The sequence below is a fragment of the Vulpes lagopus genome, chromosome 2, assembly GCF_018345385.1.
Source record: "Vulpes lagopus strain Blue_001 chromosome 2, ASM1834538v1, whole genome shotgun sequence".
In the NCBI taxonomy this organism is placed as follows: Eukaryota; Metazoa; Chordata; class Mammalia; order Carnivora; family Canidae; genus Vulpes; species Vulpes lagopus.
In genome coordinates, this window is record NC_054825.1 from 114849633 (window position 1) to 114876823 (window position 27191).

Here is a 27191-nt window from a genome sequence, read left to right on the forward strand (position 1 = left end):
TAATGTTGGTAAATTCCATGTGGTTTCACAAAGACGAGTTAAAATGTATCTAACACACCAGCTGTTACCACTAACCACAAAATGGGAGGAGATTGGCCATACGCAGGGTTCTCAGGAAAAATCTCAATAACCAAATGTTATGGGAACAACAAAGGAGTCAGACGTGCTTGGCAAAAGGAAGGGAACACCAATCAGTGCGGGCAGGGCTGATACAGATGGAACAGTCTGAGAAATGGAAGCTACTAGAACCAACACTATACCTTAGAATGAGAGCTGAATTCCACACTGTAGAAGATCACACCCCAATCCACTGCTGGGGGAGCATTCCACAAGATTTGAAAACTTGAAGCATTCCCTTCAATCCTAAATGAAGACTCTGGAACAGAATCTGGGATAACCTTGGGGGTAACAGAAAAGTTGCCTATAGGATGAAAGAAAGAATAGAAGGAGAAAGAATTTAGGATTCTCAATCATCATGGAAAACATAGAAATTAATAGAAATTAATTCCCCAAACAAAATTCCCCTTTCCTTTAATATATCCTGAAAATTTTATTAAGTTGACTGCAAGCAAACCAATAGAAACTGCTAAGGCCTTTTTTCTTTTTTCAAAACAGAATTCTTAAGAAAAAAACCCTAACCTAAACATTTATTTAACAAGTCTGAAGGAGAGAGGGTAAGCAGGAATAAAATCTTGTACCTGGCAGAGGCTTGAGGGACGTCTGAATAATCGTAAACTGATTGAATTTGGCTGGTTCCAAAATGGAGACACTGGCTCTCTGACCTATTTCCTGAGCTGTGATAATCCTAAAGCCATTGATCCAGAAGAGCCGACCACTATAGTACATCACTGTATTCTGGGAAATTTCAGAAGTACTCCAGGCTGCAAATTCTGTGATGTTGGTCTCCCCAGTACTGTGAAAACATGACACCAATTAGCCTGTGTACCTAAAGTGGGGGAGGGGCTGGAACATTCCAGTCCTGGAGAGCACATATGTTTGTGAGGGTGTGTTTGTGTTTCTAAAAACAAAACGAAAATCCTTTTAGTTCCATAGAACGTTGCCTTCTAACATTTTTGTTAAAGTATACCTAGAGCAAATTTTCTAGGACTTCTCTTATTAATGTGATATTGCAATGGCAAGAGGATTACACAGATTTTAGCAAATGCTTTTGATTCTTGGTAATACCTTACATGCCCACTGGTTTCTCCTCATTGAGGTGTGCCTCCCTTTTTAAAATTTTTTTATTTATTTATTTGTTTGTTTATTTGAGAGAAAAAGCACAAGTGAGGGAGAGGAAGAAGCAGGCTTCCCATCGAGCAGAGCGCCCAATGCGGGGCTGGATGCAGGACTCCATCTCAGGACCCAGGAATCATGACCCAGCAGAAGGCAGACACATAATCCACTGAGCCACCCAGGTGCCCCGCCATGCCTCCCTCCTACTTATTTGCCATTCACTATTCTAGCTTGTTTGGTCCTTCACTTTATACTATTCACAACCTTTGCCCCAGTGATACTTTTTTTTTTTTTTAAGATTTTTTTTAATTAATTTTTATTGGTGTTCAATTTACCAACATACAGAAAAACACCCAGTGCTCATCCCGTCAAGTGTCCACCTCAGTGCCCGTCACCCATTCCCCTCCAACACCCGCCCTCCTCCCCCCTTCCACCACCCCTAGTTCGTTTCCCCGAGTTAGGAGTCTTTATGTTCTGTCTCCCTTCCTGATATTTCCCAACATTTCTTCTCCCTTCCTTTATATTCCCTTTCACTATTATTTATATTCCCCAAATGAATGAGAACATACACTGCTAACCTCTTGAGCTTATTCAGAATAAAATGCTGCTTTTCAGACTGGGGGATTCAAGTTAACAGACTATTACTAAAACTGATTTTACAGGGTTTTTTTTTTCTCAATGACAGAATTTTACAATGATTTTTATTTTAAAAATCTGCTTGGTGGTTTCTAAAGTAACTCCATTTGCCTAGTACTCAATAAAGGAAAACTACCTCAATGATGTTCAACTTTTTGAAGCAGAGGCTTGACTTTTTTCTAATGATTTCTCTAAATCTTTTTGGGGTGTTAACATTCCCCTCTATAGAAAAGTATAAAGTATGAAGTATGGCATTTGAACTCAAAACACCTAACAGTTTTGATTTCAGAATATCACAATACCTCCTTGACGAAACTGAAACTAAGAGGACCATAACTGGAAGTGGGGAACTAAATAAAGTATATTCACAGTGACTGTTCTCATCATTCTTTTTCTAGTAAAATAATCTACGCATATCTACACAGTTCTGAGGACAGCATCTGGTTTGTCTTTTGGACTTTCGCCCACTTGTCTAATTTTACACCTTGTTATTTCTACTTCTCATTAGAACTTTCAAGCAACGTTGTGAAATATATAAAACCAAATCCCAAATGGCAGGAACCTCACCAAGCAGGAGGCTAGCCCTTCTGGACTACCCGCAGAGCTGCTGCAGCCTGTATGTACCCTGTGAACACGTTTGTGTGAGTTTTGCTCACTGGGTTGTTTGTTTCAACAATCCCAAAATAGTCCTCAGGACAGAGGATTTCCCCACGGGGTGAGACTGGATATCCCTCAGTAGCTACTGGCTTGGTTTGCCTCTCATTTCCAGCTGAAGACTCCTCCTCTGTAAAAATCTCCTGGGCTAACCAGAAAATTCTTGACCTCCAGTGTTCACGGCACAACTTCAGCAAAACCTCATTGCAGGAGGTCAGTATGGGGCTTCCTTCCATGTGGGATTTCAAACCCTTCAGTCCTCAGCAATAAGTGAAGCTGCATTTAAATCAAAGCTCAACCAAAAAGTCATAAAAAGACAAAACTCTCCCATAAAGTGGGAACTATATATAGATGACAGCTGAGGTTACTGCACTGACAGTTCATTCATTCACTCATTCATTCAGCAGATGTTCTGTGCCTAGTTCTGCATTAGTCACTAGGAATGCAGTGATAAATAAGACAAGTACATCCCTGCCCTCACAGAACACACAGGCTAGAAGAAAAGGCAGCCTGGCAGAAAACAAGCAAACACCCCTGAACTACACTGTAAAAAGATAAGTAGAGTGGGTTCCTTAACAAGGAGACCTTCTGGGGTCTGGCCAGAAAAAGTCTCCCCTAGGGAACAATGTTTAAAGTGAGCCATGCAGATGGAATACCAGTTAACCGAGGGAACTGAGTCTGGGAACATTCCAGGCAGAGGGAAGAGCAAGGGCAGAGGCTCCCCTGGAGTAACATAATCAGTCCTGACATAACTACATACAGATGAACTTATGATAGGTGCACCTTCTTCAACTTCCAAGTCAGATATGTTGTTATCCTTGTAAATGATTCAATCCTTTATAAACTAAAGGGAATGGATGGACATAGGAGAGGGAAGAGCCATTTCAAGAGTAGCTCTGCTATAGTCATCGAGTTCAGACTATGCCGAGTTGCAGCAAACAGGTCATTTCATATTTACTATAAGCAAGAGCTACACTGACCAACGTAGTAGCCACAAGCCACATGTGACTACTGAGCCCTTGAATACAATTGAGGAACTGATTTTTTTCACATTATTTAAATTTAAGTTAAATATTAAAACTAATGTTTGACTCATATTATGAATCATATGTATCATTTACTAGAAAAAGTATAAGTATTTTGGAAAAATTTAGGCATATAAGCCAACTTTATCAGCTGTAAATTTTACAAAATCTCAACACAGATCAAGTATTTCCTATGAAAACAATGTACAAGCTGAGATGTGCTATATATGTAAAATACCCTCTGGATACACAAGAACTAATATGAATTAATAATTCACCTGTATGTTTTTACTCTTTTCAATAAGGCAACTAGGAAATCTATAATTACATATGTAGTTCACATTATATCTGTATTAGTGCTGATCTAGATTAAGGAAAAGGAAATTAACAAATAGAAGAAAGAATGTAGACTATATATAAGAAAAAAGTCTCTGTCAGATGCTCTGGAATCCCTATCTTTATGTACAATTTTTTATTTCCTGATATGATAAAAAAGGAAGACTTACTTGGAGGGCAAAAGTGTCTGTCCATTGTGTAACCTTAGCAAGTACTGCTGTACTCCATTGTGAATGCATACAAGAAAACATTATTAACCTTGAGATGAGGAAGTGTGTTTTTAAAGGAGAAACTTCCTTTATCTATCTATTCATTCTAATGATATCAATTCTCTGGATGCTTGAGGAGCTGGGCTCTCAAAGAATGCTAACTAATCAGCCGTCTGGGATGTACAGACACAGAATGAACCATAATCCTTCAGGACACTGTCACTCTAAGCATTTTATCTTGGCAATCCGATTACCAGTATCTTACATTTCTAGGGAAAGGAACAACCAGTGTTCTGTGGTTCATAGGTGGGAAACAAGTCAAAGCTATATGCCATAGTAGATGTGAAATAATTGGTTACTCAGATTGTTGTGTATTTGTTTGTACACAATCTATGTTTATATACATATTCAGGTGTGTATACGCCTTTTTCATAGTCTCCATGATAAAGAGGTTTTCCAGTAACCAAAAAAATGCATTTTTTAATCTAACAGTAGTCTTGTCATTGTCCTCATGGACCAGGATTCTTCACCTTCATAAGATTAGACTCTTGAAAATTGCTGAAAAGTATGGATCCTTAATCTCAGGATACTCACACACATCCTGAAGCCCACCATGAACTCCCTGGGGTCTAAGAATCCAATATTAGAAAACTCTTCCCTAGAAGAGCTACATGCAAAAGAATAGAACTTAACCACTTTCTTACACCATATACAAAAATAAACTCACAATGGATTAAAGATCTAAATGGGAAACCTGAAACCATATAAATCTTAGAAAAGAGCACAGGCAGTAATTTTTCTGACATTGACCTTTGTAACATTTTTCTAGATAGGTCTCCTGAGGCAAGGGAATAGAAGCAAAAATAAACTATTGGGACTACATAAAAATAAAAAGCTTCTGCACAGTGAAGGAAACAATCAACAAAACTAAAAGACAACCTACTGAATGGAAGAAGATATTTGCAAATGACATATTCAATAAAGAGTTAGTATCCAAAATATATAAAAACCTGATACAACTCAATACCCAAAACACGAATAATCTAGCTAAAAAATAGGTAGAAGACATGAAAAGACATTTCTCCAAAAAAGACATACATATGGCCAACAGACACAAGAAAAGATGCTCAACATCACTTATCAGAGACACACAGATCAAAACTATGGTGAGATATCACCTCACACCTGTCGGAATGGCTAATATCAAAAACACAAGAAACAACAAGTGTTGGCAAGGATGTGGAAAAAAAGGGACCCTCATTTTACTATTGGTGGGAATCCAAACTGGTGCAGCCACCGTGGAAAGCATATGGAGTTTCCTCAAAAAATTAAAAATAGAACTACTCTAAGACCCAGTAATTTCACCATTGGGTATTTACCCAAAGAATAGAAAAACACTAATGTGAAAGGATATGTGCACCCCTGTGTTTATTGCAGCATTATTTACAATAGCCAAATTATGGAAGCAGCCCATGCATCCATCTATAGATATATAGATGATAGATGATAGATAGATAGATAGATAGATAGATAGATAGATGATAGATAGATAGACATGTGCATATATATATACATATATAATGGAATATATCATGATATATATATCATGGAATATTATTCAGCCATAAAAAAGAATGAAATCTTGCCATTTGCAACAACATGGATTGAGCTAGAGGGTATGATGTAAGCCAAATAAGTCAGTCAGAGAAAGACAAATACCATATAATTTAATTCATATGTGGAATTTAAGAAACAAAACAAATAACAAAGGAAAAAAGAGAGAGACAAACTCTTAACTATAGAGAACAAACTGATAGCTAACAGAGAGGAGGTGGGTAGGGGAATAGGTGAAATAGGTGGTGGGAATTAAACAGTACACTTATCATGATGAGCACGAACTAATATGCAAAACTGTTGAATATAGTGATATTGATCACTATATTAAACATTTGAAACTAATAGAACATTACATGCTAACTATACTGGAATTAAAATTAAAAACTTAATAAAAGTGAAAAACGAAAAATATACAAGAAAAAAAGATAATTCCTATTTAAAAAATCTCTGCCCTAGCGCATTAGCTTTTATTTTACTTTAACCCTTTACTGACCATCTCTCTGTTTAACTATGTATCATTATGCAAATTTGCACACCTCTGGGCCTGTTTCTCTATGAAATAAAATTATTTCTAAATTTTCCTAATGATTTAATGTCCTATATTTTAATCTGAGATATGTAAACACTCCCTCAAAGTTAAAAAACTGTTGACTGTGTATCAGTTTTTTTTCTTGGACAGAGATGGCGAAGGGACACAGAGAGAGAGAGAAAATCTCGAGCAGACTCCATGATCATCACAGAGCCCTATGCAGGGTTTGATCTCATGACCTAAACCAAAACCAAATCAGACATTCAACCAACTGAACCACCTAGGTGCATGAATGTTGGCTTTTTAAATGAAAAACTGTAGCAAACATGGATTTCATGCAGTAGGCAAAAGTAAATTATATGACAAGTACACAGAGTTGAAGGTAATAATTGCAACTATATTGTCATATTTTTTTTAAGTTAGGCTCCACACTGGAGCCTTTTTTTTTTTTTTAAGTTAGGCTCCCCATGCAGGGCTTGTTGCTAGGATCAAGACCTGAGCTGAGATCAAGAGTCTGGCACTCAACCAGTTGAATCACCTAAGCACCCCTTTTCATAATTTTTTTAATTCATGAAACAAAATATTTTGAATATTGACTATGAACAGAGGAGCAAAGAACTAAGACAAATGGAAGTCAAACATCAAGATGGTAGATTTAAACCCAAGTATATCAATAATTATATTAAATGTAAATGAACCAAGCATCCAAATAAAAGAAACTGTCAGATTGCATAAAAAAGCAAAATCCCATATGCTGTTTACAAGAAACATACTTTAAATGTAAAGACAAGGGCACCCAGGTGGCTCCATTGGTTAAGCATCTGCCTTTGGATCAGGTCATGATCTCAGGGTCCTGGGATCCAGACTTATGTTGGGTTCCCTACTCAGTGGGGAATCTGCTTTTTCCTCTCCCTCTCTGTCTTCTCCTCCTATCATTCTCTCTGTCTCTCTGTCTCTCTCTCTCTCTCTCAGATAAACAAATAAAATCTTTCTAAAAATAAATAAATAAACACAAAAACTGATTAAAAGTAATGGGATGGAGAGAGATGTACCTTGCAAACATTAAGCATAAGAGAGCTGCTGGGACTAAACTGGTATCAGACAAAGTGGTCCCTAAGATGTAGAGTAGTACCATAGACTAATGAGGGTATTTTTTAGTGATAAAAGGCAATATAGTCAGGTATATAGGTGACAATATAAATACAAAGCACCCAGATACATCAACTAAAGAGAACTACAGGCAAATCTACAATCAGAGTTGAAGACTTTAACACCTCTTTCTCAGTGATAGATAATATAAGTAGACATAAATATTTTAACTATAGTAACCAATTTACATACTTGACAGTTATACTATTATATAACTACTGTCAGACTATTGTCAGACTACTATATCAGACAAGAGCAGAATAAATATTTTTTTTTAAGATTTCATTTATTTATTCATGATAGTCACAGAGAGAGAGAGAGAGGCAGAGACACAGGCAGAAGGAGAAGCAGGCTCCATGCAGGGAGCCCGACGTGGGATTCTATCCTGGGTCTCCAGGATCATGCCCCGGGCCAAAGGCAGGCGCTAAACCGGGGCGCCACCCAGGGATCCCAATATTCTTCTTTAGTGCACATGGAACATTCACCATGACATACTCTATGGTGGGCGATAAAATAATCTCAAATAAATGTCAAAACATTGAAATTATATGAGGTACGTTCTTTGGCCACAATGATATTAAATTATAAATTATACCTAAACAATCCCAAAATACTTCAAAACTAAGCAACATACATTTTAAAAATATATGGATCAGAGAAAACTAATAAGGGAAATTAGAAAACATTTTGAAATCAATGATAATGAAACACACATACTAAAATTTGCGGAATACGACATGATCTCTAAAAGAAACTTACAGCTTTAAATGTCAATATTATAAAAACATTAGTGAAATGATATGAACATAATGATTTCTCCTTTCATCTTCAAAAGCTAGAAGTAGAAGAGGAAATTATACCCAAAATAAGTAAAAGAAGAAATAATAAAAATAATACTAGAGGGATCCCCGGGTGGCGCAGCGGTTTGGCGCCTGCCTTTGGCCCAGGTCGCGATCCTGGAGACCCAGGATCGAATCCCACATCAGGCTCCCGGTGCATGGAGCCTGCGTCTCCCTCTGCCTGTCTCTCTGCCTCTCTCTCTCTCACTGTGTGCCTATCATAAATAAATAAAAATTAAAAAAAATTAAATTAAATTAAATTAAAAAAAAATAATACTAGAAAGAGGTGAAATAGAAAATGGAAAAACAGAGAGAAAAAAGCAACAAAACTAGAAGCTAGTTCTTTAAAAACATTAATAATCTGATAAACCCTTAACAAAAGTGATCAGGAAAAAAATATACCAATATCAGAGATATAAAAGGACATCAATACAGACCTTAAAGACATTGAAGTGTTAACTTGGAACTATTATTAAATTTAATTTGACAAATTCAAAATGGATAAATTCCTTAATAGACATGAATTACCAAAATTGATTCAAGAGGAAATAAAAATTTAAATAACTCTATATCTTTAAAACTTATTAAATTTTAATCACACAATTTTCCACAAAGAAAACTCCAGGCCCAGATGAATTCACTGGGGGATGCTATTAAAACTTAAGGAAGAATTAATATCAATGCTATAGAAACACTCAGAATATTGAGAAGGAAATGTTTCCTAATTCATTTTAAAATAATACTATAAACCCTCACTAAAGCATTCTGCATGAAACCAGAGCAGCGAATTTAGCAATGAATCAAGATGCAAAGTCAATATACAAAAATCAATTGAATTTCTCCATACTAGTTAATAAGCATTTAGAAAATGGAATTTTTAAAACATCACTTATAAACCATCAAAAAAATCAGAATATTAAGGATTAATTAATGAAAGATGAGAAAAACTTCTACTTACACTGAAAACTATAAAACACTGCTGAAAGAAACTAAAGAAAGTCTAAATAAATGGTGAGAAACACCATTTTTATTGATTGGAAGACTCAGTATTTTATGATGTCCATTCTCCCTAAACTTATAAAAGATTTAAAATTCCAACAGGCTAGGGGTGCCTGGATAGCTCAGTTGGTTAAGTGACCGACTCTTGGTTTCAACTCAGGTCATGATCTCAGGGTTTGACATCAAACCCCACACCAGGTTCTGCACTCAGCCCAGAGTCTGCTTAAGATTCTCTCCCTCTCCTCCTGCCCCTCCTTCTGCTTTAATGCTAAATAAATAAATAAATAAATAAAATCCTTTTTAAAAATTCTGATAGGCTTTATTCTAGAAATTAAGGAGATGATTTTTAAATTTGTTTGGAAAGACAAAGGATGAAGAATAGCCAAAGAAAAAAAACACTGAAAAAGAAAAACAAATTGAGGACTTAATATTACCTATCTTTAAGTCTTTTCCTAATTTATAGTAATCAAGAAGACTAAGCAAATTATCAAAGGAAAGAAAGAGTCTAAAAGTAGACCCAAATATGCTCAGTCAAATAATTTTAAACAAGGGCATCAAAGCAATTAAATAACAAGAAGCAAATTCTTTTAACAAATGGTACTGGAGGGGCACCAGGATAGCTCAGTTAAGCATCTGACTCTTGATTTCAGGTCAGGTCATGATCTCAGGCTCTGCACTGGGCATGGAGCTTGCTTAAGATTCTCTCTCTCTGGGGCACCTGAGTGGCTCAGTAGGTTAAGCGTCTGCCTTTGGCTCAGCCACGATCTCAGAGTCCTGGGATCAAGCCCCAAGTCACCCTCCCTGCTTGATGAGGAATCTGCTTCTCTCTTTCCCTCTGCTCCTCCCCTCCCACCCACCCCTACTCATGTGCGGGCTCTCTCTCTCAAATAGATAAAGTCTTTCTAAAAAATTCCCTCTCTCCCTCTCCCTCTGCCCCACCCCCCACTCTCTCTCTCCCTCTCTAAAAACAAAGAAAAATAAATGGTGATAGGAGAATTGGATATTCCTATAAGAAAGAAACATCTAAAAAGCAGTATCTAAGAGCCATATCTAAAAACAATTTTAGATGGATCATATATTTAAATATGGAAACTAAAGCATCATATAAAAAAAAGCATCATATAAAATCTTCATAACCTTAGGATAGGCAAAGATTTCTTATAGAAGACACAGAAAACAAACCATAAAGAAAGTAATTCATAAATTGGGTAAGTCAAAATTTAAAACTTCTGCTCATGAAAACGTACCACCAACAAATAGAGAGGTAGGTCAAATGCTGGGGAGAAAATATTCACAACACGTATATTTAACAATGGATTTATATACAGAATACCTAAAGATCTCCTGCATCCCAATAATGAAAAGATATACAACCAATTAAATACAGAGAAAATTTTTTGAACAGCCACATTATGAAAGATGATATATAAATAGTCAATAACAAATGAAAAAGAGGTCAAAATTGTTAGTCAATTAAAAAAAATTGTTAGTCATTGTCAAGTGTAAATTAAAAGCACAATGATATACTGCTACACACAACAGCGAATGGTGAAATTTTAAAGATTGCCGAAGCCAATTGTTGGGAGGATGTGGAAGACCCAGAACTCTTATACATCTCTGGGGGGAATGTAAAATGGTATGAACCCTTTGAAAACCAGGAAATTACTTTAGAAGTTAAGCATATATTTCCCCTATCTCCCAGTAATTCGACTCGTAGGTATTTATCCAAGAATATGTCCACAACAAGCTCTCCAAATAAATATTTGTACAGTTTTATCCATCATAACCAAAACTGGGAAGCAATCTAAAATGTCCATGAAGAGGAGAATAGATACGCAAACTATAGGATGTTCATGCAATGGAAAACCACTCAGGAATAAAAAGAGAAGACTAATACATGTAACAACATGAATGAATCATAAAGATATTATACCAAGTAAAAGAATCCAGACACAAAAAGTACATATTTCGGGGGGGGGGGGGAAGGGGCACAGGAAAACTTCTGTGATGATGGATATATCTGTATCTTAAAATGTATTTGCCAAAACTGATATGCTGGAGCACTGAAGATCTGAGCATTTCATATTATGTCTATTACATCTAATTTTTATTTTTTTTTATTTATTTATGATAGGAACACAGTGAGAGAGAGAGAGGCAGAGACACAGGCAGAGGGAGAAGCAGGCTCCATGCAACGGGAGCCTGATGTGGGATTCGATCCCGGATCTCCAGGATCGCGCCCTGGGCCAAAGGCAGGTGCCAAACCACTGCGCCACCCAGGGATCCCTACATCTAATTTTTAAAAGCAAAATTGTAATTAAAAAAAGTCTAGAAGAAATGCTGGGGAAAAAAATACCTGACAGCACCATTATGGAAGATGTGGTGATGCCAACAAGAGAAATGGGGACTTAGTCTGAGAACACAGATCAAGAGAATTATTCATGTGCTTCCTCCCACTCTAGTTTTCATGTGTGCCATACAGGAAGATTTCTGCCTAACTCCATCACGTACACTCTGCTTTGTTAAGATGAGGGAAAAAACAAATCCATCCATTTCCTGGGCTCTTGAGAAGCATTCTTCTCGGTATCTCCACTGTATTCTCTTTCTACCCCTTCCCAGTATTTACCATGTTCTATTGGAAGTAGTTGTTTACAAACCTATCTTTCCCCACAAGCACAATGCCTGTAAAAACAGTGGATAATTAGTAAATGTTTATTGGAAAAAAATTAATTTTCACATAACTGAAGGGGTAAGTCATTCTCATTCTCAACCAGTTGTTTTCAAGGGATATTATTACTTACCTCTGCCCCCGAAGAACAGCTGCATACAGGTGAATACATTGACTGTCTTGAACCAACCAATACAGAAGCCCATCACTAAGGTCTAAAGTTAGAGCAATTACCTAAATAGAAAATAAGGTAAAATGAATCAACTATATGTTTGGAGGATACTTTTGTGAATAACTCACACTGAAGCTATACATCTCTCTTTAACATCCTCCTTGGAACAATAAACTCAGTGATTTTTACCTTTCTCTAAATATAAAAATTATGTGAGTGTGTCTGCTGTTATGCCATTCGGGATATGGTTTCCTAAATATCCTCCAACGGCAGGGACTTCTATAAACTTAGCTCTGGTGGTTCTCAAAGTATGATTCTTGGACCAGCAGCATCAGCAACACCTGGAAACTTATCACAAATTCTCAACACCATTTCAGGTCCGACTGAATCAGGAACTTTGAGCCATTGCGTTAAGACTTGCCTAAAGCTAGCCATAACTTTGGACTCTGGCCACACAAGCCAATGAGTATCATTGTTTAAATCTATTATTCTCAAACATTGATGCACATTAGGATCACTTGTTGAGCTCATTAAACCCCTCAATTCCCAGAGTGCCTCCTACTAAATTATAATTTCTGGAGATGGAACCCAATTTCCACTGTGTTTCAAAATTCCCCAGATAATTCTGTCACCAAGCTTGAGAACCAATGTTTTGAGCTGCTTTCAGGATTTTCTCTTTATCTCTGAAATTTGCAAGCTTCACTATTATGTGTTGGTCTATTTTTGTTGGTTTTGTGAGGGGTCCTCTCTCTCTTGGATTTGAATGCCTATCTCCTTCCCCAGATTAGGGAAGTTCTCAGCTATGATTTGCTCAAATATACCAACTGGCCCTTTCTTTCTCTCTCTTCATCCTCAGGCGCTCCAATAATTCTGATGTGGGTTCTTTTCATTGCGTCACAATAGCCTCTCCTCGTGGGCTATTATTTGCTTTTCTCTCTTTTCCTTAGCTCCCTTCCTTTCCATCAACTTGTCTTCTATGTCACTTGCTCTCTCTTCTCTCTTCTGCCTCATTTACCCTAGTTGTTAGAACATCCAATTTAGACTGCACCTCGGTTAGAGTATTTTTAATTTCAGCCTGATTAGATCTCATTTCAAGAACAAATGTTTTAAGCCATTTAAAATTACATTTCTGTTAATTACAACCAAAATGTCTTGACACATTTAAAAAATATAATATACACAGGGTTTTATGTGTTATAATTAGAGTCATATATACATAAAGTTCTATTTCCACCTAACATCTGAAAACCACTCCTTACTCATCTTTCCTTGCCTTCTTGTTACACTGCAGTGTTAATTTTGTGTCCATTAGTCTAGATGAGGCCTGAGGAAAGACTGCTTCTCCCAAGAAATAGATTGCTTGGATAGAAGTTACAATTCAAGGGAACTCTTTTGCTTTCTTTGGCTTTAGAGGTATTTTTCAAATAAGCTGAGATTGTCAGGTGTCTGACCTCAGAGTGGTGGACAATTTCTACAGCAGACCTAGAGGCTAATAGGGATCAAGGACTAAAGTTGATGACTACATCTTTAACAAGACACTTCAGCATAAAAACAAAAATGATGAGCCAGTGAGAAATGTAAAAGGAAGACAACAAGGTAGCCAAGAACTAAAAATTCTTGCTGACAGGTTCCCCAAGGCCTGCTACAAAGGCATATCACTGCAAGAACCTCCAGCTGTCATATACATCACAGCCTTCTGTCTTCAAGGAAACTCAACCTACTTCTTTCCCACAAGATTTTTAAAAACTATTCTAGCAATCCCCAGCTTTTGGGGAGTTGAATCATGTCCTTGCCTTAGGCTAAAAGAAATGTATTGATTATTGTTTCAGTTAAAGAAAATCAGATTAATTTTGTATGGTTATTTATAATGAGATGCACTTGAGTTTTCCAAATTACAAAGTCTATTTTTATCTCTTAAAAAAGAATATTCTACTGGGCCCCTGGGTGGCTCAGTGGTTGAACATCTGCCTTTGGCTCAGGGTGTGATCCCAGAGTCCTGAGATCGAGTCCCATATCGGGCTCCCCAGAGGGAGCCTACTTCTCCCTCTGCCTATGTCTCTGCCTCTCTCTGTGTGTCTCTCATAAATAAATAAAATCTTTAAAAAAAGAATATTCTATGATTCCCTATTCTAAAATACAACAAACTATTCAAGCTGTAGGTGAAATTCAGGTATTGGGTCATTACCCTATTCCTTTGCATCAGTCATTTGGGTCCAGATTTAAACAGAGCCAGAGGACATTCCATAAATCTTTGGTAACCATTGTTATGTCTAATAATGCCCATGCCTTGGAAATAATCCCTTTCATCTAAACTAAAAACTTGAGGTTTAATCCTATGGTAAAATGTACTATGCACTATGAGCCTGCTTAATCCATCAGATGTGGCAAAGGGTATCTATTTACTTCGGATGAATATTGCACTGCATTCTCCCTTTGAATCACACAAATATGAAGTCTTTCTATAAGTAATTGGCTGATTACTTAATCATACCTGTAGATTGCAAAGTATCTCATGACTCCATGATAAACCTATGAGTAATGTATGAAGGAATGACAGTGAAATGGAGAATTTTGCTCAGTGCAAAAGTCACCTTCAAAACACCCACTAGCATTAATGGAAGCAGATGGGTAAGACATCAAGCCATGGAACCAGAACACAGATTTGCATGAGCAACAACACTCATCAGCCAGTGAGAAGATTTGAAATGAAGAATTAAAGAAGGATATATTTTCTCAAACATGCTGAGAAATCTAATTTTTCACTCATTTACAGAAAAGTCACCAGGGCTACTGCAGAACTTTTCTAAGTGACTATATCTCAAATGACCAGACTGGAGCAGTAGGGTAGATTACTGACAAAGCCCCAGGAATAGATAGAAAGTTACTCTTGAGATAATATTCTCTTTAATATGCTTTTACAAAAATAAAAGTGCTTTGCCCTAACATTTATTATTGAGACATAAAAAATATACTCTCTTGCATTCAGACTCAAGTGGCTCCAAAATAGAATCAAGGGATATTTTTATGATTTGACAGGAATGATTAATCTCTGGATATAGAGCATAAATTTTTATTTCTTTTAAATATCTATGCTATAATCTATATATGCAAATAAGGTCTTATTTTTTTTTTTGAAGATTTTATTTATTTGATAGAGAGAGAGCACAAGCAGGGGGAACTGAAGCTGGAGCAGCAGGCTCCCCACTAAGCAGAGAGCCCCGACATGGAGCTTGATCCCAGGACCCAGGAATCATGATCTGAGACCAAGGCAGATGCTTAACAGACTGAGCCACCCAGGGGCCCCAGCAAAATAAGCTCTTTTAAGTACCGTGAGAATTACAGCCCATGTGTTCTGGAATTGAGGATCATGTGACTCACAATTTGTTTATAAATGACCTGGTATATTTATATTTATGTATATTTATTACATTTATCTCTACTGACAGAAAAAGATTATTTAAAAAATAAGAAAAATTTTAAAGAATAGCCTAGGTAGAAGTAGTATGAATGTTTTCTTTCTTTTTTCATGCTTTTCTGTGATTTCCAAGTTCCTACAGCAAGCATATGTTATTGTTATGATCAGGAAACATGAAATTTAGAAATTTAGATGAATAGCTACAGCATATCAAGAAAATAGGTATTGCTTTTATAAGTTGAGGAAGTAACCTGTGTTTAGAAACATTCTTATATCAGGGGTGTTCTTCAGATTTCGTTAGAATCAAAAGAACTTAACTACTGAGTGGTTACCAAGTGCCTGGAACTATTCTCAGTACCTCCCATTAGTTATCTCATTTAATCTTTGTAACAACCCTAAGAGGTAGGACAATTGCTCATATTCTCGTTTTGCAGATAGGAAACAGACAAAGAGAAGTCACATAATGTGCTTAAGAGTCACCATTTTTAGAGTTTTTCAGTACCCAAAATCAACTGAATATAATAAAACATCTAAGCAGTCAGTACCCAAAATTGATGGAAAATAATAAAACATCTAATCATTATGCTGCAAGAAGCTCTAAAATATCCAATTCCTGAAGACTATAAAAACAGTCAAATTAAAATGTTTTCAAGGAGGAGTCTATTCAAAATAAAGCAAATTATAAAATTCTCCATATTGTGTTTTAATTTATTTAATCAATTATGACAATAAAATAAGACTTAGAGAAATTTTGGTTATACAAAGACCTTGACAGTATTTCCTTACAGATTCTACTGAACTATTCACAATAAGCAGAAACAGTGTTGTCATAACTATACAATGGCACTATTTAATATTAGTAAATGATCAGATCTTATTTTTAATTCATCACCTTTTTCCCAGAAAGCCAAGGCTGTGCTTGTAGGATAAGGGAACTTTCTCCATTTAGCCTGGTGCTTTCAACTGAGTACAGTGTGGTCCAATAGAGATAACCTCCAACTGAATCCACCACCATATCATTCACCAACAACTTCACGTGAGTCACAATGTCTGTGTGCCCTGTCAACAGAGACTGCCTTTGTATCTGTAAAACATGATTGTACGGTTGGTTAATAATTTTCACATGACATGGTTATTTCTGAGTAGCTTATCGCAATCTTAGTAAATTACTGCATTCATCCAATCATGAATATTTATTAGCACTATGTGCTGGGTAGTGTGCAAACCTTTGGAATCATAATAGTCATGGTAGCTGACTCTAGAAAAAAGGGAGGCAAATTTATTTTGAGTCAAAATACTTACTTTTCCTAATCATACAACCAGACAAGTGAAACACTACTAGGTAAGAATGCATTTGATTGGACTCCAGGAGAAGATGTATATATCTTGATAAATGATGACGTCTCTCCTTACTCATCTCTATCAGTATATTTCCCTGATATTAATTACTGCCTTTACTGAATACTTACTATGTGTCCGGCAGTGTACACTTTTATCTTTAAAATATTAGCTTTTGTAATCCTAACATTATGTCTATAAAGGATTTCTATCACAAGTTAGCTGGGTTCAAAGAAGTTAAGTAATTTTTCTTGAAGTTAAGCAGTTTTGCAAGGGATAGAGCAAATACTTGAAACCAGTTTCTACATCTACTCTTCCACTTCCTCCTTCAAAATTATTTTTGAACTAATCCATTTTAGGGAATATTCTCAGATTTACCCCACTCAACTCCATTCCACCCGCATATCATTGGCACTTATGAATTCAGACTCTTACCACATCTCTTTGTCTAAATACATTGCTTTGCATGCTTCTTCTCTTATTTTATGTATGTATTTTATCTCATCAAAAGAACAAGGACAAGTAGTGATGGTTTGTACAACACTGAATATACTAAAAACCAATGTATTTTATACGATAAAAGGGCAAACTTTATCATATGTGAATTGTAGCTCATAAAGTTGATTTTTTTAAAGCAGGTACATGTGTACTATTTACTTCCTATTCCTTACTATGCCTGACCTCATGGCTCTCAACACATTGGTAATGGATAAATGATTGCTGAGTGAATAAATGAATGGACAATAAGTCCCCACCTGTTAAGAAAATGATTCCAGAACCATATTTGTGGATCTGTCAGACCAGTATTCTCATCTTTGACCGTCCTTCTCTTCAAAGTGTACCACTACACAGATGTGCAGGATATCTTCATTTTGCATCCAGCGACACTGTCCACCCTCGCCACCCTACTCTGCGCCTTCGAAGGCTGGTGCCATAGACTGCATCAACTGGATTTTCTTATTCTCTGGCTTCCAGTGACATTCAGCCAACGGAAGCACTGGTGGAAGATCAGAGGGCAGAAAGATAGAAGGAGTGGGGCCCTTATTCCCTCAGGTCACTCCTTGCCAGACCATCCCTTCTGACACTGGCTGGGTGTCATGCCAGCAATTCCTATAGCTATGGCTCTCACCAGTCTTCCCCTTCAGCCCCTTGGCCCCCACATGCCTGAAGGTGGTTATATCTTCCACCTTACTCGCCCAGGGCATGCTTCACTATCCTTTCCTGATTTTCCTTAGCCCTCACCACATCTTTGGAAACAGTCCCTTCATTGGGTTTTCTTTAATCATCTCTTTGGAGTACGCCATCTTCCTCCAGAACACTGACCCACAGATGAACATTTTAATATATTCAAGATATTATTGAAAATAAATAGCTAGTACACTGAATAGCAATATAAAGCTTTCTTTACATAGAAATCCCCTTTCATTAAAAAGTGAGTAGGTATGGAGACAAATATTAAATAAATAATAGCATAAGTGGCATACCACTATGAAAACAAAATCATGAAAATGACATGTATGTCACTGAAGTGGGTGGGGATTGTCTTAGAATATCCAGAATGCTGAGCTTGAACTTACCACGTATGTCTTTCCAGCCCAGTAGAGAAATTGACCCAGCCAATCAAAAGCTAAAGCCCCTGCTCCTGAAATGTTGGGTATGTGATAATTCTCTGAGATATCCGTCCCATTCAGCAGCCACATGTAAACATCACCTTTCACGTCGCTGTAGTAGAGGCTGTTGTTATACCAATCCATGTCTCAAAACAAAGTGAATTGGTAGCAGTTATTTTTCATGTATGCCAGCATAACCGAGGCAAGTCAACAAAATCACAAAGCACATACTAACATGATATTCATAAGAACTTCAGGGACCTGTCCAGAATGTTCCAATAATGTTCTCTCAAAATCTCAATCCCTGGGACCAGGGAGAGGGACTAATATTCACTGAGCCCCTCCTCTTTGCCAAACATTGTCCCAGGCACTTAATATCTCTCACTTAAATCCGAAAACAAAGGTATGAAGTAGGAATTACCCCATTTTTGACTTGGTGAACCTGAGACTCAGAGATAATATCTATTTTGCCTAAGGCCTTATAGATGAAAACAGTAAGAGCTCAGATTCAAGACAACTCCTAAGCACCATTCTTCCTACTATTACCATACTACCTCCTAAGTCCAAGTCCTGTATTGGTCAGAAATGCTGCTATACTCTTAGTGGCCCAGCAAATAGAACAAATAACTAACATAATTATAGAAGATGTCATCTGCAAGCAAGTTCACTGGTACACCATTCCACAATGAAGACTTTCCTTCATTCTAAGGTCTTCTAGGCAAAATTACCCACTTATTACTTAATAATCCTCTTTGTCAAGAGATTATTTCTTACACTTTACTTAGAACTTCATGCAACCATTCTATTCTCCACTCTTATAGCAAACATAGTAAATTATTTAAGTACAACTGTTTTAGTGGAATCAGATAGGCTGTTACCACAAGACAACATTGAGAGACTCAAATATATGAGAACTATATAAAAGCCTTTTTGAAATGGGCATAAATCAATAAATAGCCTCACATTTTGTGAAATAACAAATAGCATCCATACTTGAGAATTGACATTTTCTTTTTTTTTTTTTTTTTGAGAATTGACATTTTCCTAATGACATCACTTGCAGTATATAGTTCAGTCAATGTTTTTTCTTTCATTATTTTCCTGATACTAAAACACTCAGTTCTTTGGGTGAAGAGCTTAGGAAGTCATATATGTAGAAACATGACATCCAAGTGAACAAGGGATTTGGTGTTTACCTGACACATTTCCTATATCAGAGGATATTAATTCTCCTGGGCCAAAGCTATTTAATGGCTTACTCCAAAGACCATCTTCTTTCACAGCCATAATAAATGGTGGTTCTGAAGCTATTTGGTAAAAAGAAATCAAAAAGAAATATCACAGAAAGCACACGTTTTAAGGTACACGTCTTATACCCTAAGATTTCCTTTATAAACTAAAACACTATGAACATTTGAGAAATACTGTGGAAGGATATGAATGATTACCTCTGCTTAACAGAATTACCTATCATATTAAACACACTGTCTGAATTTTCCATAAATAATTGAAATTGAATGTGAAGAGAAATGTGTGGTGATGCTGCCTTTATAGCAATGTCATGGTCATGGCACTATTTCTCCACCATCTCTGGGTATTGGTTGCCATAGTTCCATGCAAAGGATCCAGAAGTCATCATGATAACAACAGCAGCATAAATGATACAGTTCTCTTTCAGCCAAGAATGGGGTGGTCAGCATAATTCACAGCCCCCTAACTTCTCTCACCGTGACCCTCAGAATTCAAGGGATATTTTTGTTTACTAAACCATGAGAAAGAAGAAAGCCATAAAGAAGAAGAAAAGTATATGGTTTCCTCAAAAATACCCTCAAAAGTTTAAAACAACAATTTAAAAACGTAAATTAAAAATCACACAAGGTTCCATTTGCTTTCCTAGTCCAGATAATAAACACATATGCAAGAGATCCAGGCATCCTCATTCCAGTTCTTTTTGTTTTTTAAGATTTTATTTATGAGAAAACAGAGAGAGGCAGAGACACAGGCAGAGGGAGAAGCAGGCTCCCGGCGGGGAGCCCAATGCAGGACTCAATCCCAGGACCCCGGGATCAGGACCTGAGCCGAAGGTAGACGCTCAACCACTGAGCCACGCAGGTATCCCCTCATTCCAGTTCTTTACCACATCAGAGTTGAGGAACTCTTAAGGACACAGGGAATAAACCTATTCTGTCCGAATTACCATCTAAATCAAAAACATTTTCTCACCTGGCACCAGGGTAGTACCCACCAAGGGCTCTGACCAAGGGCCTGGTCCCTTGGGTGAACTGGCTCTCACAGAAACCTTGTATTTTGTAGCACTCTGCAGCTCGGGTACATTAAGCATGGTCCCACTTATGTTAGAGAAAATATGAGTGATTTCAGGAAAGTCTTGGGTTGATACTTTCACCTCATAAATCCAGTTCTGCCAAGCAGAGGGACCTAATCAGAAGAGTTAAACAGTATTACTCACCAGGATGAGGCAGGTAAGGGCAAGCAAAAGACTGTCAGTAAGCTCATCTATAGCTTCATCTGGAGTGGAAGGGTAATTGGGAAGTAAAACATGCTACCCCACTAGTCGTCAGGGTTTGGCTGCTGATAGGACTAGGACACTGTCCATTCCAGCCATGTCGTGGTTTTTTTGCTCCATCGAAGGAGACACCATTTCCAACAAATCAGAGTCAAAGCTCAGTCAAAGCTAAATGTGTGGCTGCATAAAATCGTCAAAGGGACGTTAAATAGCACCACCAGGTGTAACCAGGCTCATAATAAATATTTAATGATGAATCTCTAATATAATTCTCAGAGTTTGCATAGCATCTTCCTCCTAGAAGCCCAAACTCATAAAAAACAAACAACGAAAGCTCCCTGAATACATAGCAAACAGATATAATCAGCTTTGTCTTAAAGTCAAAAATGGTCCGTGTTTGCTAAACGCTCTACGACCAGGAGTTGGCAAACTATAATCCACAGGGCAAATCTGGCCCACTGCCTGTTTTTGTAAATAAAATTGTACTGGAACAGCCACGGTTCCTCATTTACATATTATCTATTGCTGTGTACACACTGCAACGGCAGACCTGAGTAGCTGTGACACAGACCATATGGCCCACAGAGCTGACCATATGTACCATCTAGTCCTTTCGCTATAAAAAAGTTTGCCGATCTCTATGCTAGATGCTGTTCTAAGTGTGCTATTTATTGCACCTTAATCTGTATGATAATCCCATAGAAAGATAGAGTTAACATTCCCATTTTCTCGTAGCGAAAACCAATGCATGGAGTGGTTAAGTAATGTGCCCAGGACCATTCTGCTAATAAATGACAAGACCAGCCTTTGAACTCATGCAGGCTCCAGGGCCCACCTGCTTACGCTCTATACACACTGCCTATCTATCCAGAGATGGAAGTTCAAGTTCAGGGAGTTTTAGGAAGTTGCTCCAATTCATGCAAGGTCCAGTTGGATAAAGATCTCAACCCACCCACTCTATCCCTCTGGCTAACACATTCACTCAGACCAGAACGTCAGTGCCTGGCTCCCAGTAGACATCCAACAAATGTTCAAACTATTGGGTTGGGATACACGGAGCAAATATAGAGACCCTCCTAATGCAAAACCAATAAATCCAGAGCTTTTTCTGGAGCTAAATAGCCCTTCTGGCTGATGACTGAGTGATCACATACAGGTTCTCAAAATTGAGTCACAATGTCAAGCAATTCAAACTTTCCTCCTTCCAGCAACACTGGGGTGGGGGGCACTCACTGGCTCCGATGGCGAGGGCAGGGGGCTTCCACTGAACCAGGGCCTGGTGGGAGCCAAACAGCACGGAAAGCTGCTGCGGGCGGCCGGGCAGGGGGTGTGGCTGGGCGTAGGAGCCCAAGATGACCAAGTTACCAAATCCAAACTCTTCTATGTGACTCAGGTCACATCCCACGATGAACTCATTAAAAGACAAAGAGTCCTGTTGGAAAACGGCCTTGCCATCTGTGACAAGGAAGTCGTTGTTTTCACAAGCAAAGCTCTTCACGTCAGCAAAGGAGACAGGAGCTAGGACAAGGTGGGAAGCAGAGCCGTCCAGAAACGTTGACATGAAGATGTGAGCGGTGTCATTGAAGTAGATGATTCGTTTGGACTGTGGCTTCACTGCAAAGTCCTTTAATGTGGGACTCTCCACAATGCGTAGGGCTTCTGAGTCCCGACCAGATGGCACAGGGAGATCTACTCTATAAATGCCGTCCTTCAGGAGGTAAAAGACATACCTGACATAGGAGCAAAAGAAGCCTGGTGTGATCCAATGCAAGCATAGATGAATAACCTCAGCCCACTGCTCTGTCCTGTTCTGCAATCAGAACCATTTATCGCACCAGTCATTAAGTGCAGGGTGTCCCCGGGTGCGAAAGGGTAAAGGCACTTACTAAAGACAAGCACTATTCATTCCAGGTAGAAGCTGCAACCTTGGAAAATTTCAGCCTCCCTTACAATGCTTAGTCTTCCAGTGACATGTGTGACTTTATAAAGAATCAGAATTTAAGAGCAGAAAGGGTAATGAAGCCCACTTTTGAAGGAAAGCGTATTATATAAAAATTACAGGGCCAAACATGTTACATATTGTAAAACACTTTTCCCCAAAATGCACATATTCTTAAATCTAATTCTTTCGATCCATTTTCCCATGCATTGTGAGTAATAAAATAGAAGGAAGCAAAAACATTTAACCCATTTTTTGAAACCAGTTACTATTTCGCTATAACTATCCAGCAGAACTACTTGGCATTTTGCAGTGGACTGTTTATATATATATATATATATATATATATATATATATATATATATTTACAATTGGGGGGGGATTAGAGCTATCATTTTACAAATCATGAAGAAATACCCCACAAGAGACAGCACCCAGAAGTTAGAAGGAGCCAGTGGAAGAATTTTGAAAAAGACATCTAATTTGGAGCCAAATCTCATGGCAACAGTGTGGGTGGATTTTTAATAATGAAAAAGAAAATACCACCAAAATATTTCATTCATAAACCAAATCTGTAAATAGAGTTTTAACTACAATATAAAACTATTAGTTTAGGTACGCTTGGGGGGCTCAGTCAGTTGAGTGTCTGCCTTCAGCTCAGGTCATGATCCCAGGATCAAACCCACATCAGGCTCCCTGCTCAGCCAGGAGCCTGCTTCTCTGTCTCCCTCTACTCTTCACTCCCACCCCCGGCTTCTCTCTCTCTCTCTCTCTCTCTCTCTCTCTCTCATGTGCTCACTCTTTCTGTCAAATAAATAAAATATTTTTAAAAAACTATTAATTTGGATGAAGCTAGTTTAGAATTTGTGATTATGGAGACAAATGTTAACAAAAGTACACTTCTGCTGGGGCACCTGAGTGGCTTAATCGGTTAAGTGTCCGACTCTCAATTTTGGCTCAGGTCATGATCTCAGGGTCATGAGATCAAGCTCTAGAGTTGGCTCCACATGAGGCATGGAGCCTGCTTAAAGATTCTCTCTCTCCCTCTTCCTCCCCCAACCACCCTTCTATCCCTCTATCTCTCAAAAATATATATATATACTTCTGCTTAGGGATCCCTGGGTGGCGCAGCGGTTTGGCGCCTGCCTTTGGCCCAGGGCGCGATCCTGGAGACCCGGGATCGAATCCCACGTCGGGCTCCCGGTGCATGGAGCCTGTTTCTCCCTCTGTCTATGTCTCTGCCTCTCTCTCTCTCTCTCTCTGTGACTATCATAAATGAATAAAAAATATATATATATATACTTCTGCTTAGTAAATCTTTCTTATCACAACCCCATGGATTCACAGGATTCCGACCTTTCATCACAACTGTTGAATTATTTTCCTTGTCCTATTCAGTCCCACCCTTGTTCTCCTTGATGACTATTCCAAATCTTTATCAATATGCTCGACTCCTCTGCTATAGTATCCTGAAATATAAATTCTTTGTGGAGATGTGATGTTCTTTTTCTTAAGAGGGGGTTGTAGCAAGCAAAAAGCAGAAACAACTTGGCTTTTAACTGCTTGCTTTAGCTTCCCAAATTCAAAGCTATTAAGGGAACAGAGAGGGACTTCAGAGTAGGTAAGAGGAAGATTTGGGCTGAAGATTACAATCCTGGTACTGAAGCAGAGAGAGGATAGATCTTTAACCCTCATTGCTACTTTGGAGGGGAAAGAAAAGAGAGAGAAAGTGTGCAGAGCTGGGGTGTGGGGGTAAAGGGCAGAGGTGAGAAGAAGCACCAAAGTGGGAGACGAAGAGAAGAGGTTTAGGTTTAGCCTAAATACAGACTCAATGAGTGAATAACTCAATGGCGTAAAATAACAGCATAAAGGAAACCGCTTCAGGAGAATAAATGATTTCACACATCTGGAATTCCTTAGAAACACCGTATACAAAGTATTGCTAAAAGTTGTATGCTGATTTTTATGGAAATTCTATTATTGTACAAGGAGATGATTAGAAGGCAAGCCCTGGAAGTCAAATACTGGCTGCATTGCAAAAGAGCTGTGTAATCTTGGGCAATTACTAAGCTGTACTTTACTTTCCTATCTATAAAACTGAAATAGTAAAAGTACCTACTTCATAGGGTTGAACAAGAATTAAGTGAATTTTTGGAAGTACTACACCAAAAGGCACATATTAAGTGCCTAATTAATATTATCGTTACCATTTCTAGTCACTTTTCAAAATCTAAGCGCAAATCAATTTTATATAACAGGAAAAAGAGCCACCAAAGACCTCACTGAAAAAAAAAAAAAAAAACAAAGACCTCACTGAGATGCATTTTGAGTGACTGATTTAGTGGGTGAAGTTTATTATCCTTGTCATATTTTTATATGATATTATACTATAATTTTATAACATTACAAATAATATTATAAATATATTGTAAATTTTATATTATAAATATTATATAAATATTATATGTTATAATATTTCTATGCCATCATATTATAAATTTATAGTATATTTATTATAATATATTATAATATACACTATAATACTCATATTAATAATATATTATATTATATTATGAGTATATTTATTATAAATATTATAGATTATTATAAATGTTTATTGATATAAATATATTTATTATTACATAATAATATTATACATATATTTATTATTATTTATTTAAATGGGTGAAGTTTATTTCTAAAATGAATCATTTTGTAATTTCCAGCGGCAAAGTTCCATTTCATAGAATCTTACACTTTTACAAATGAGAAAAATAAGATCCGGGGAGTCCAAGGGACTTACTCTACACACATCATAGTGTTTGTAAAACATATTCTTGAATCAGTGATTCAGTCAAACGTAAGTATCAAAATAAAATAAGACAAAGTAAGAAAAAATAAGTATCTATTAAATTATGAATGAATATGAATAGAAAATCTGATTTCAGATCAATAATAAGCAACCTTTTTTTAAGAAGATCAATTCATGAAAAATAAAAAGTGCCATGGCCTATATTTTTTTTCATCCAAAGTGAGAACAATTTTATTTCTATAGGGAAGAAAAACGTTTCATCTTATAAACGTGGTCTTGCTTATTAGCAATTAACCTGTTATTGTCTGGTCACATCTAAGAAATAATATTCCCAAAATAATTTTCTGCATTTTCATCCTTCGCATTTATGTATATTTGGGGATCACAAAATATATTGACAGGGAATACCTCATTTCATCCTCGAAATAACCCAACTGGGTGAGCATTGTTATCTTCTATATGTGAATGGACAAAGGAAAAGTCACAGACACAAAGTTACCTGTTCCAAGTCAGACCGCAATCTAAGCAGGACAGCTGAGCTAGAATGTGTCCATTTTATCCATTTATGTGTGTGTTGGGCGGGGGGATAGTTATTTAAAATAGGAAATTTTTACTTGTCATTAACCATCAATACCTGTGTAAGTGGTAAGCGGCGTTCTTGCTAAGCCAGCCTCTGATAGGTGCGAGAATGGGACCAAGGAAATGAACTGGGGCCAAATTGCTCAAGAAAAATTAAGTAAACAATAAAAGAAGGAAGCACAGCCAAGAAGGGTTTTCCACGGGGGCAGGGGGTGCTGAGGGAACAATGAGGTCCGGAGTCATGCCATAAAAGAATGACAAATCCAGGACTGGAACCCAGGTCCCTGAGACCTGGAGAAGAGGTCTTTCCCACCTACCTGTATTTTGCTATGAAGGAGAAGAAAATCGACTCAACTTGAGAAGTTGTGGATCAAGTTGGCAAGAAATCTCCTCATGGCTCTATAGAATGCAAACTTTGCCCAGATTTAATTACTTTTGAAATAAGATACATCAATTGGCTTCTCTGGTTCTATGATGTCTCATCATCAAGCAGGTTTCCCATAAATTCTTGCCGAGGAAGAGAACCCACAGTTATGAATAAGGCTAACACTTACCCGTTGTATGGATCAACCACAATTTTCTGAGGTGCGGTAATTGAGGGAGGTGTAATCTCCTCAGTGTTCGAGCAGTTTCCTAAATCACAGACGTACACCTAGAGAATCAAGCACGCATCCATAGATCAGTGTCTACCTGTATTCAGTTTGGCCAACAAGTATTTCTTTTTTTATTTTTTAATGTGTCACCCACCCCCCCACCCCCTCTCTCACAAAAAGTATTTCCTGAGCGTCTGTTCTGTCCTTAGAATTGTACTAACTGTACTAATTATACCGCTTTTCAAGGTATAATTTAAAAAAAAAACTTAAAATTCAATTTTATATCCTAATGAGTGTGCATCCTGTTTACATCAA

General features: G+C 37.4%; 1 protein-coding gene across 5 annotated transcripts in view; it reads right to left on the bottom strand.

The window, feature by feature from the left end:
- The window catches only part of ROS1 (ROS proto-oncogene 1, receptor tyrosine kinase), a 122487-nt gene that overhangs the window by 62621 nt on the left and 32675 nt on the right, over positions 1-27191 (bottom strand). For all 5 annotated transcript variants that reach the window (XR_005986193.1, XM_041745095.1, XM_041745096.1 and 2 more), the window contains 9 exons: positions 26838-26935; positions 22187-22683; positions 20653-20865; positions 19626-19736; positions 18397-18575; positions 16374-16565; positions 12028-12128; positions 699-913; positions 261-421 (listed from right to left, as the gene is read on the bottom strand). Coding sequence is in view for 4 of the 5 variants with exons in the window: in XM_041745095.1 (XP_041601029.1) it covers positions 261-421; positions 699-913; positions 12028-12128; positions 16374-16565; positions 18397-18575; positions 19626-19736; positions 20653-20865; positions 22187-22683; positions 26838-26935 (1767 nt within the window). In the remaining variant the exon portion in view is untranslated. The remainder of the gene's footprint in view (positions 1-260; positions 422-698; positions 914-12027; positions 12129-16373; positions 16566-18396; positions 18576-19625; positions 19737-20652; positions 20866-22186; positions 22684-26837; positions 26936-27191) is intronic.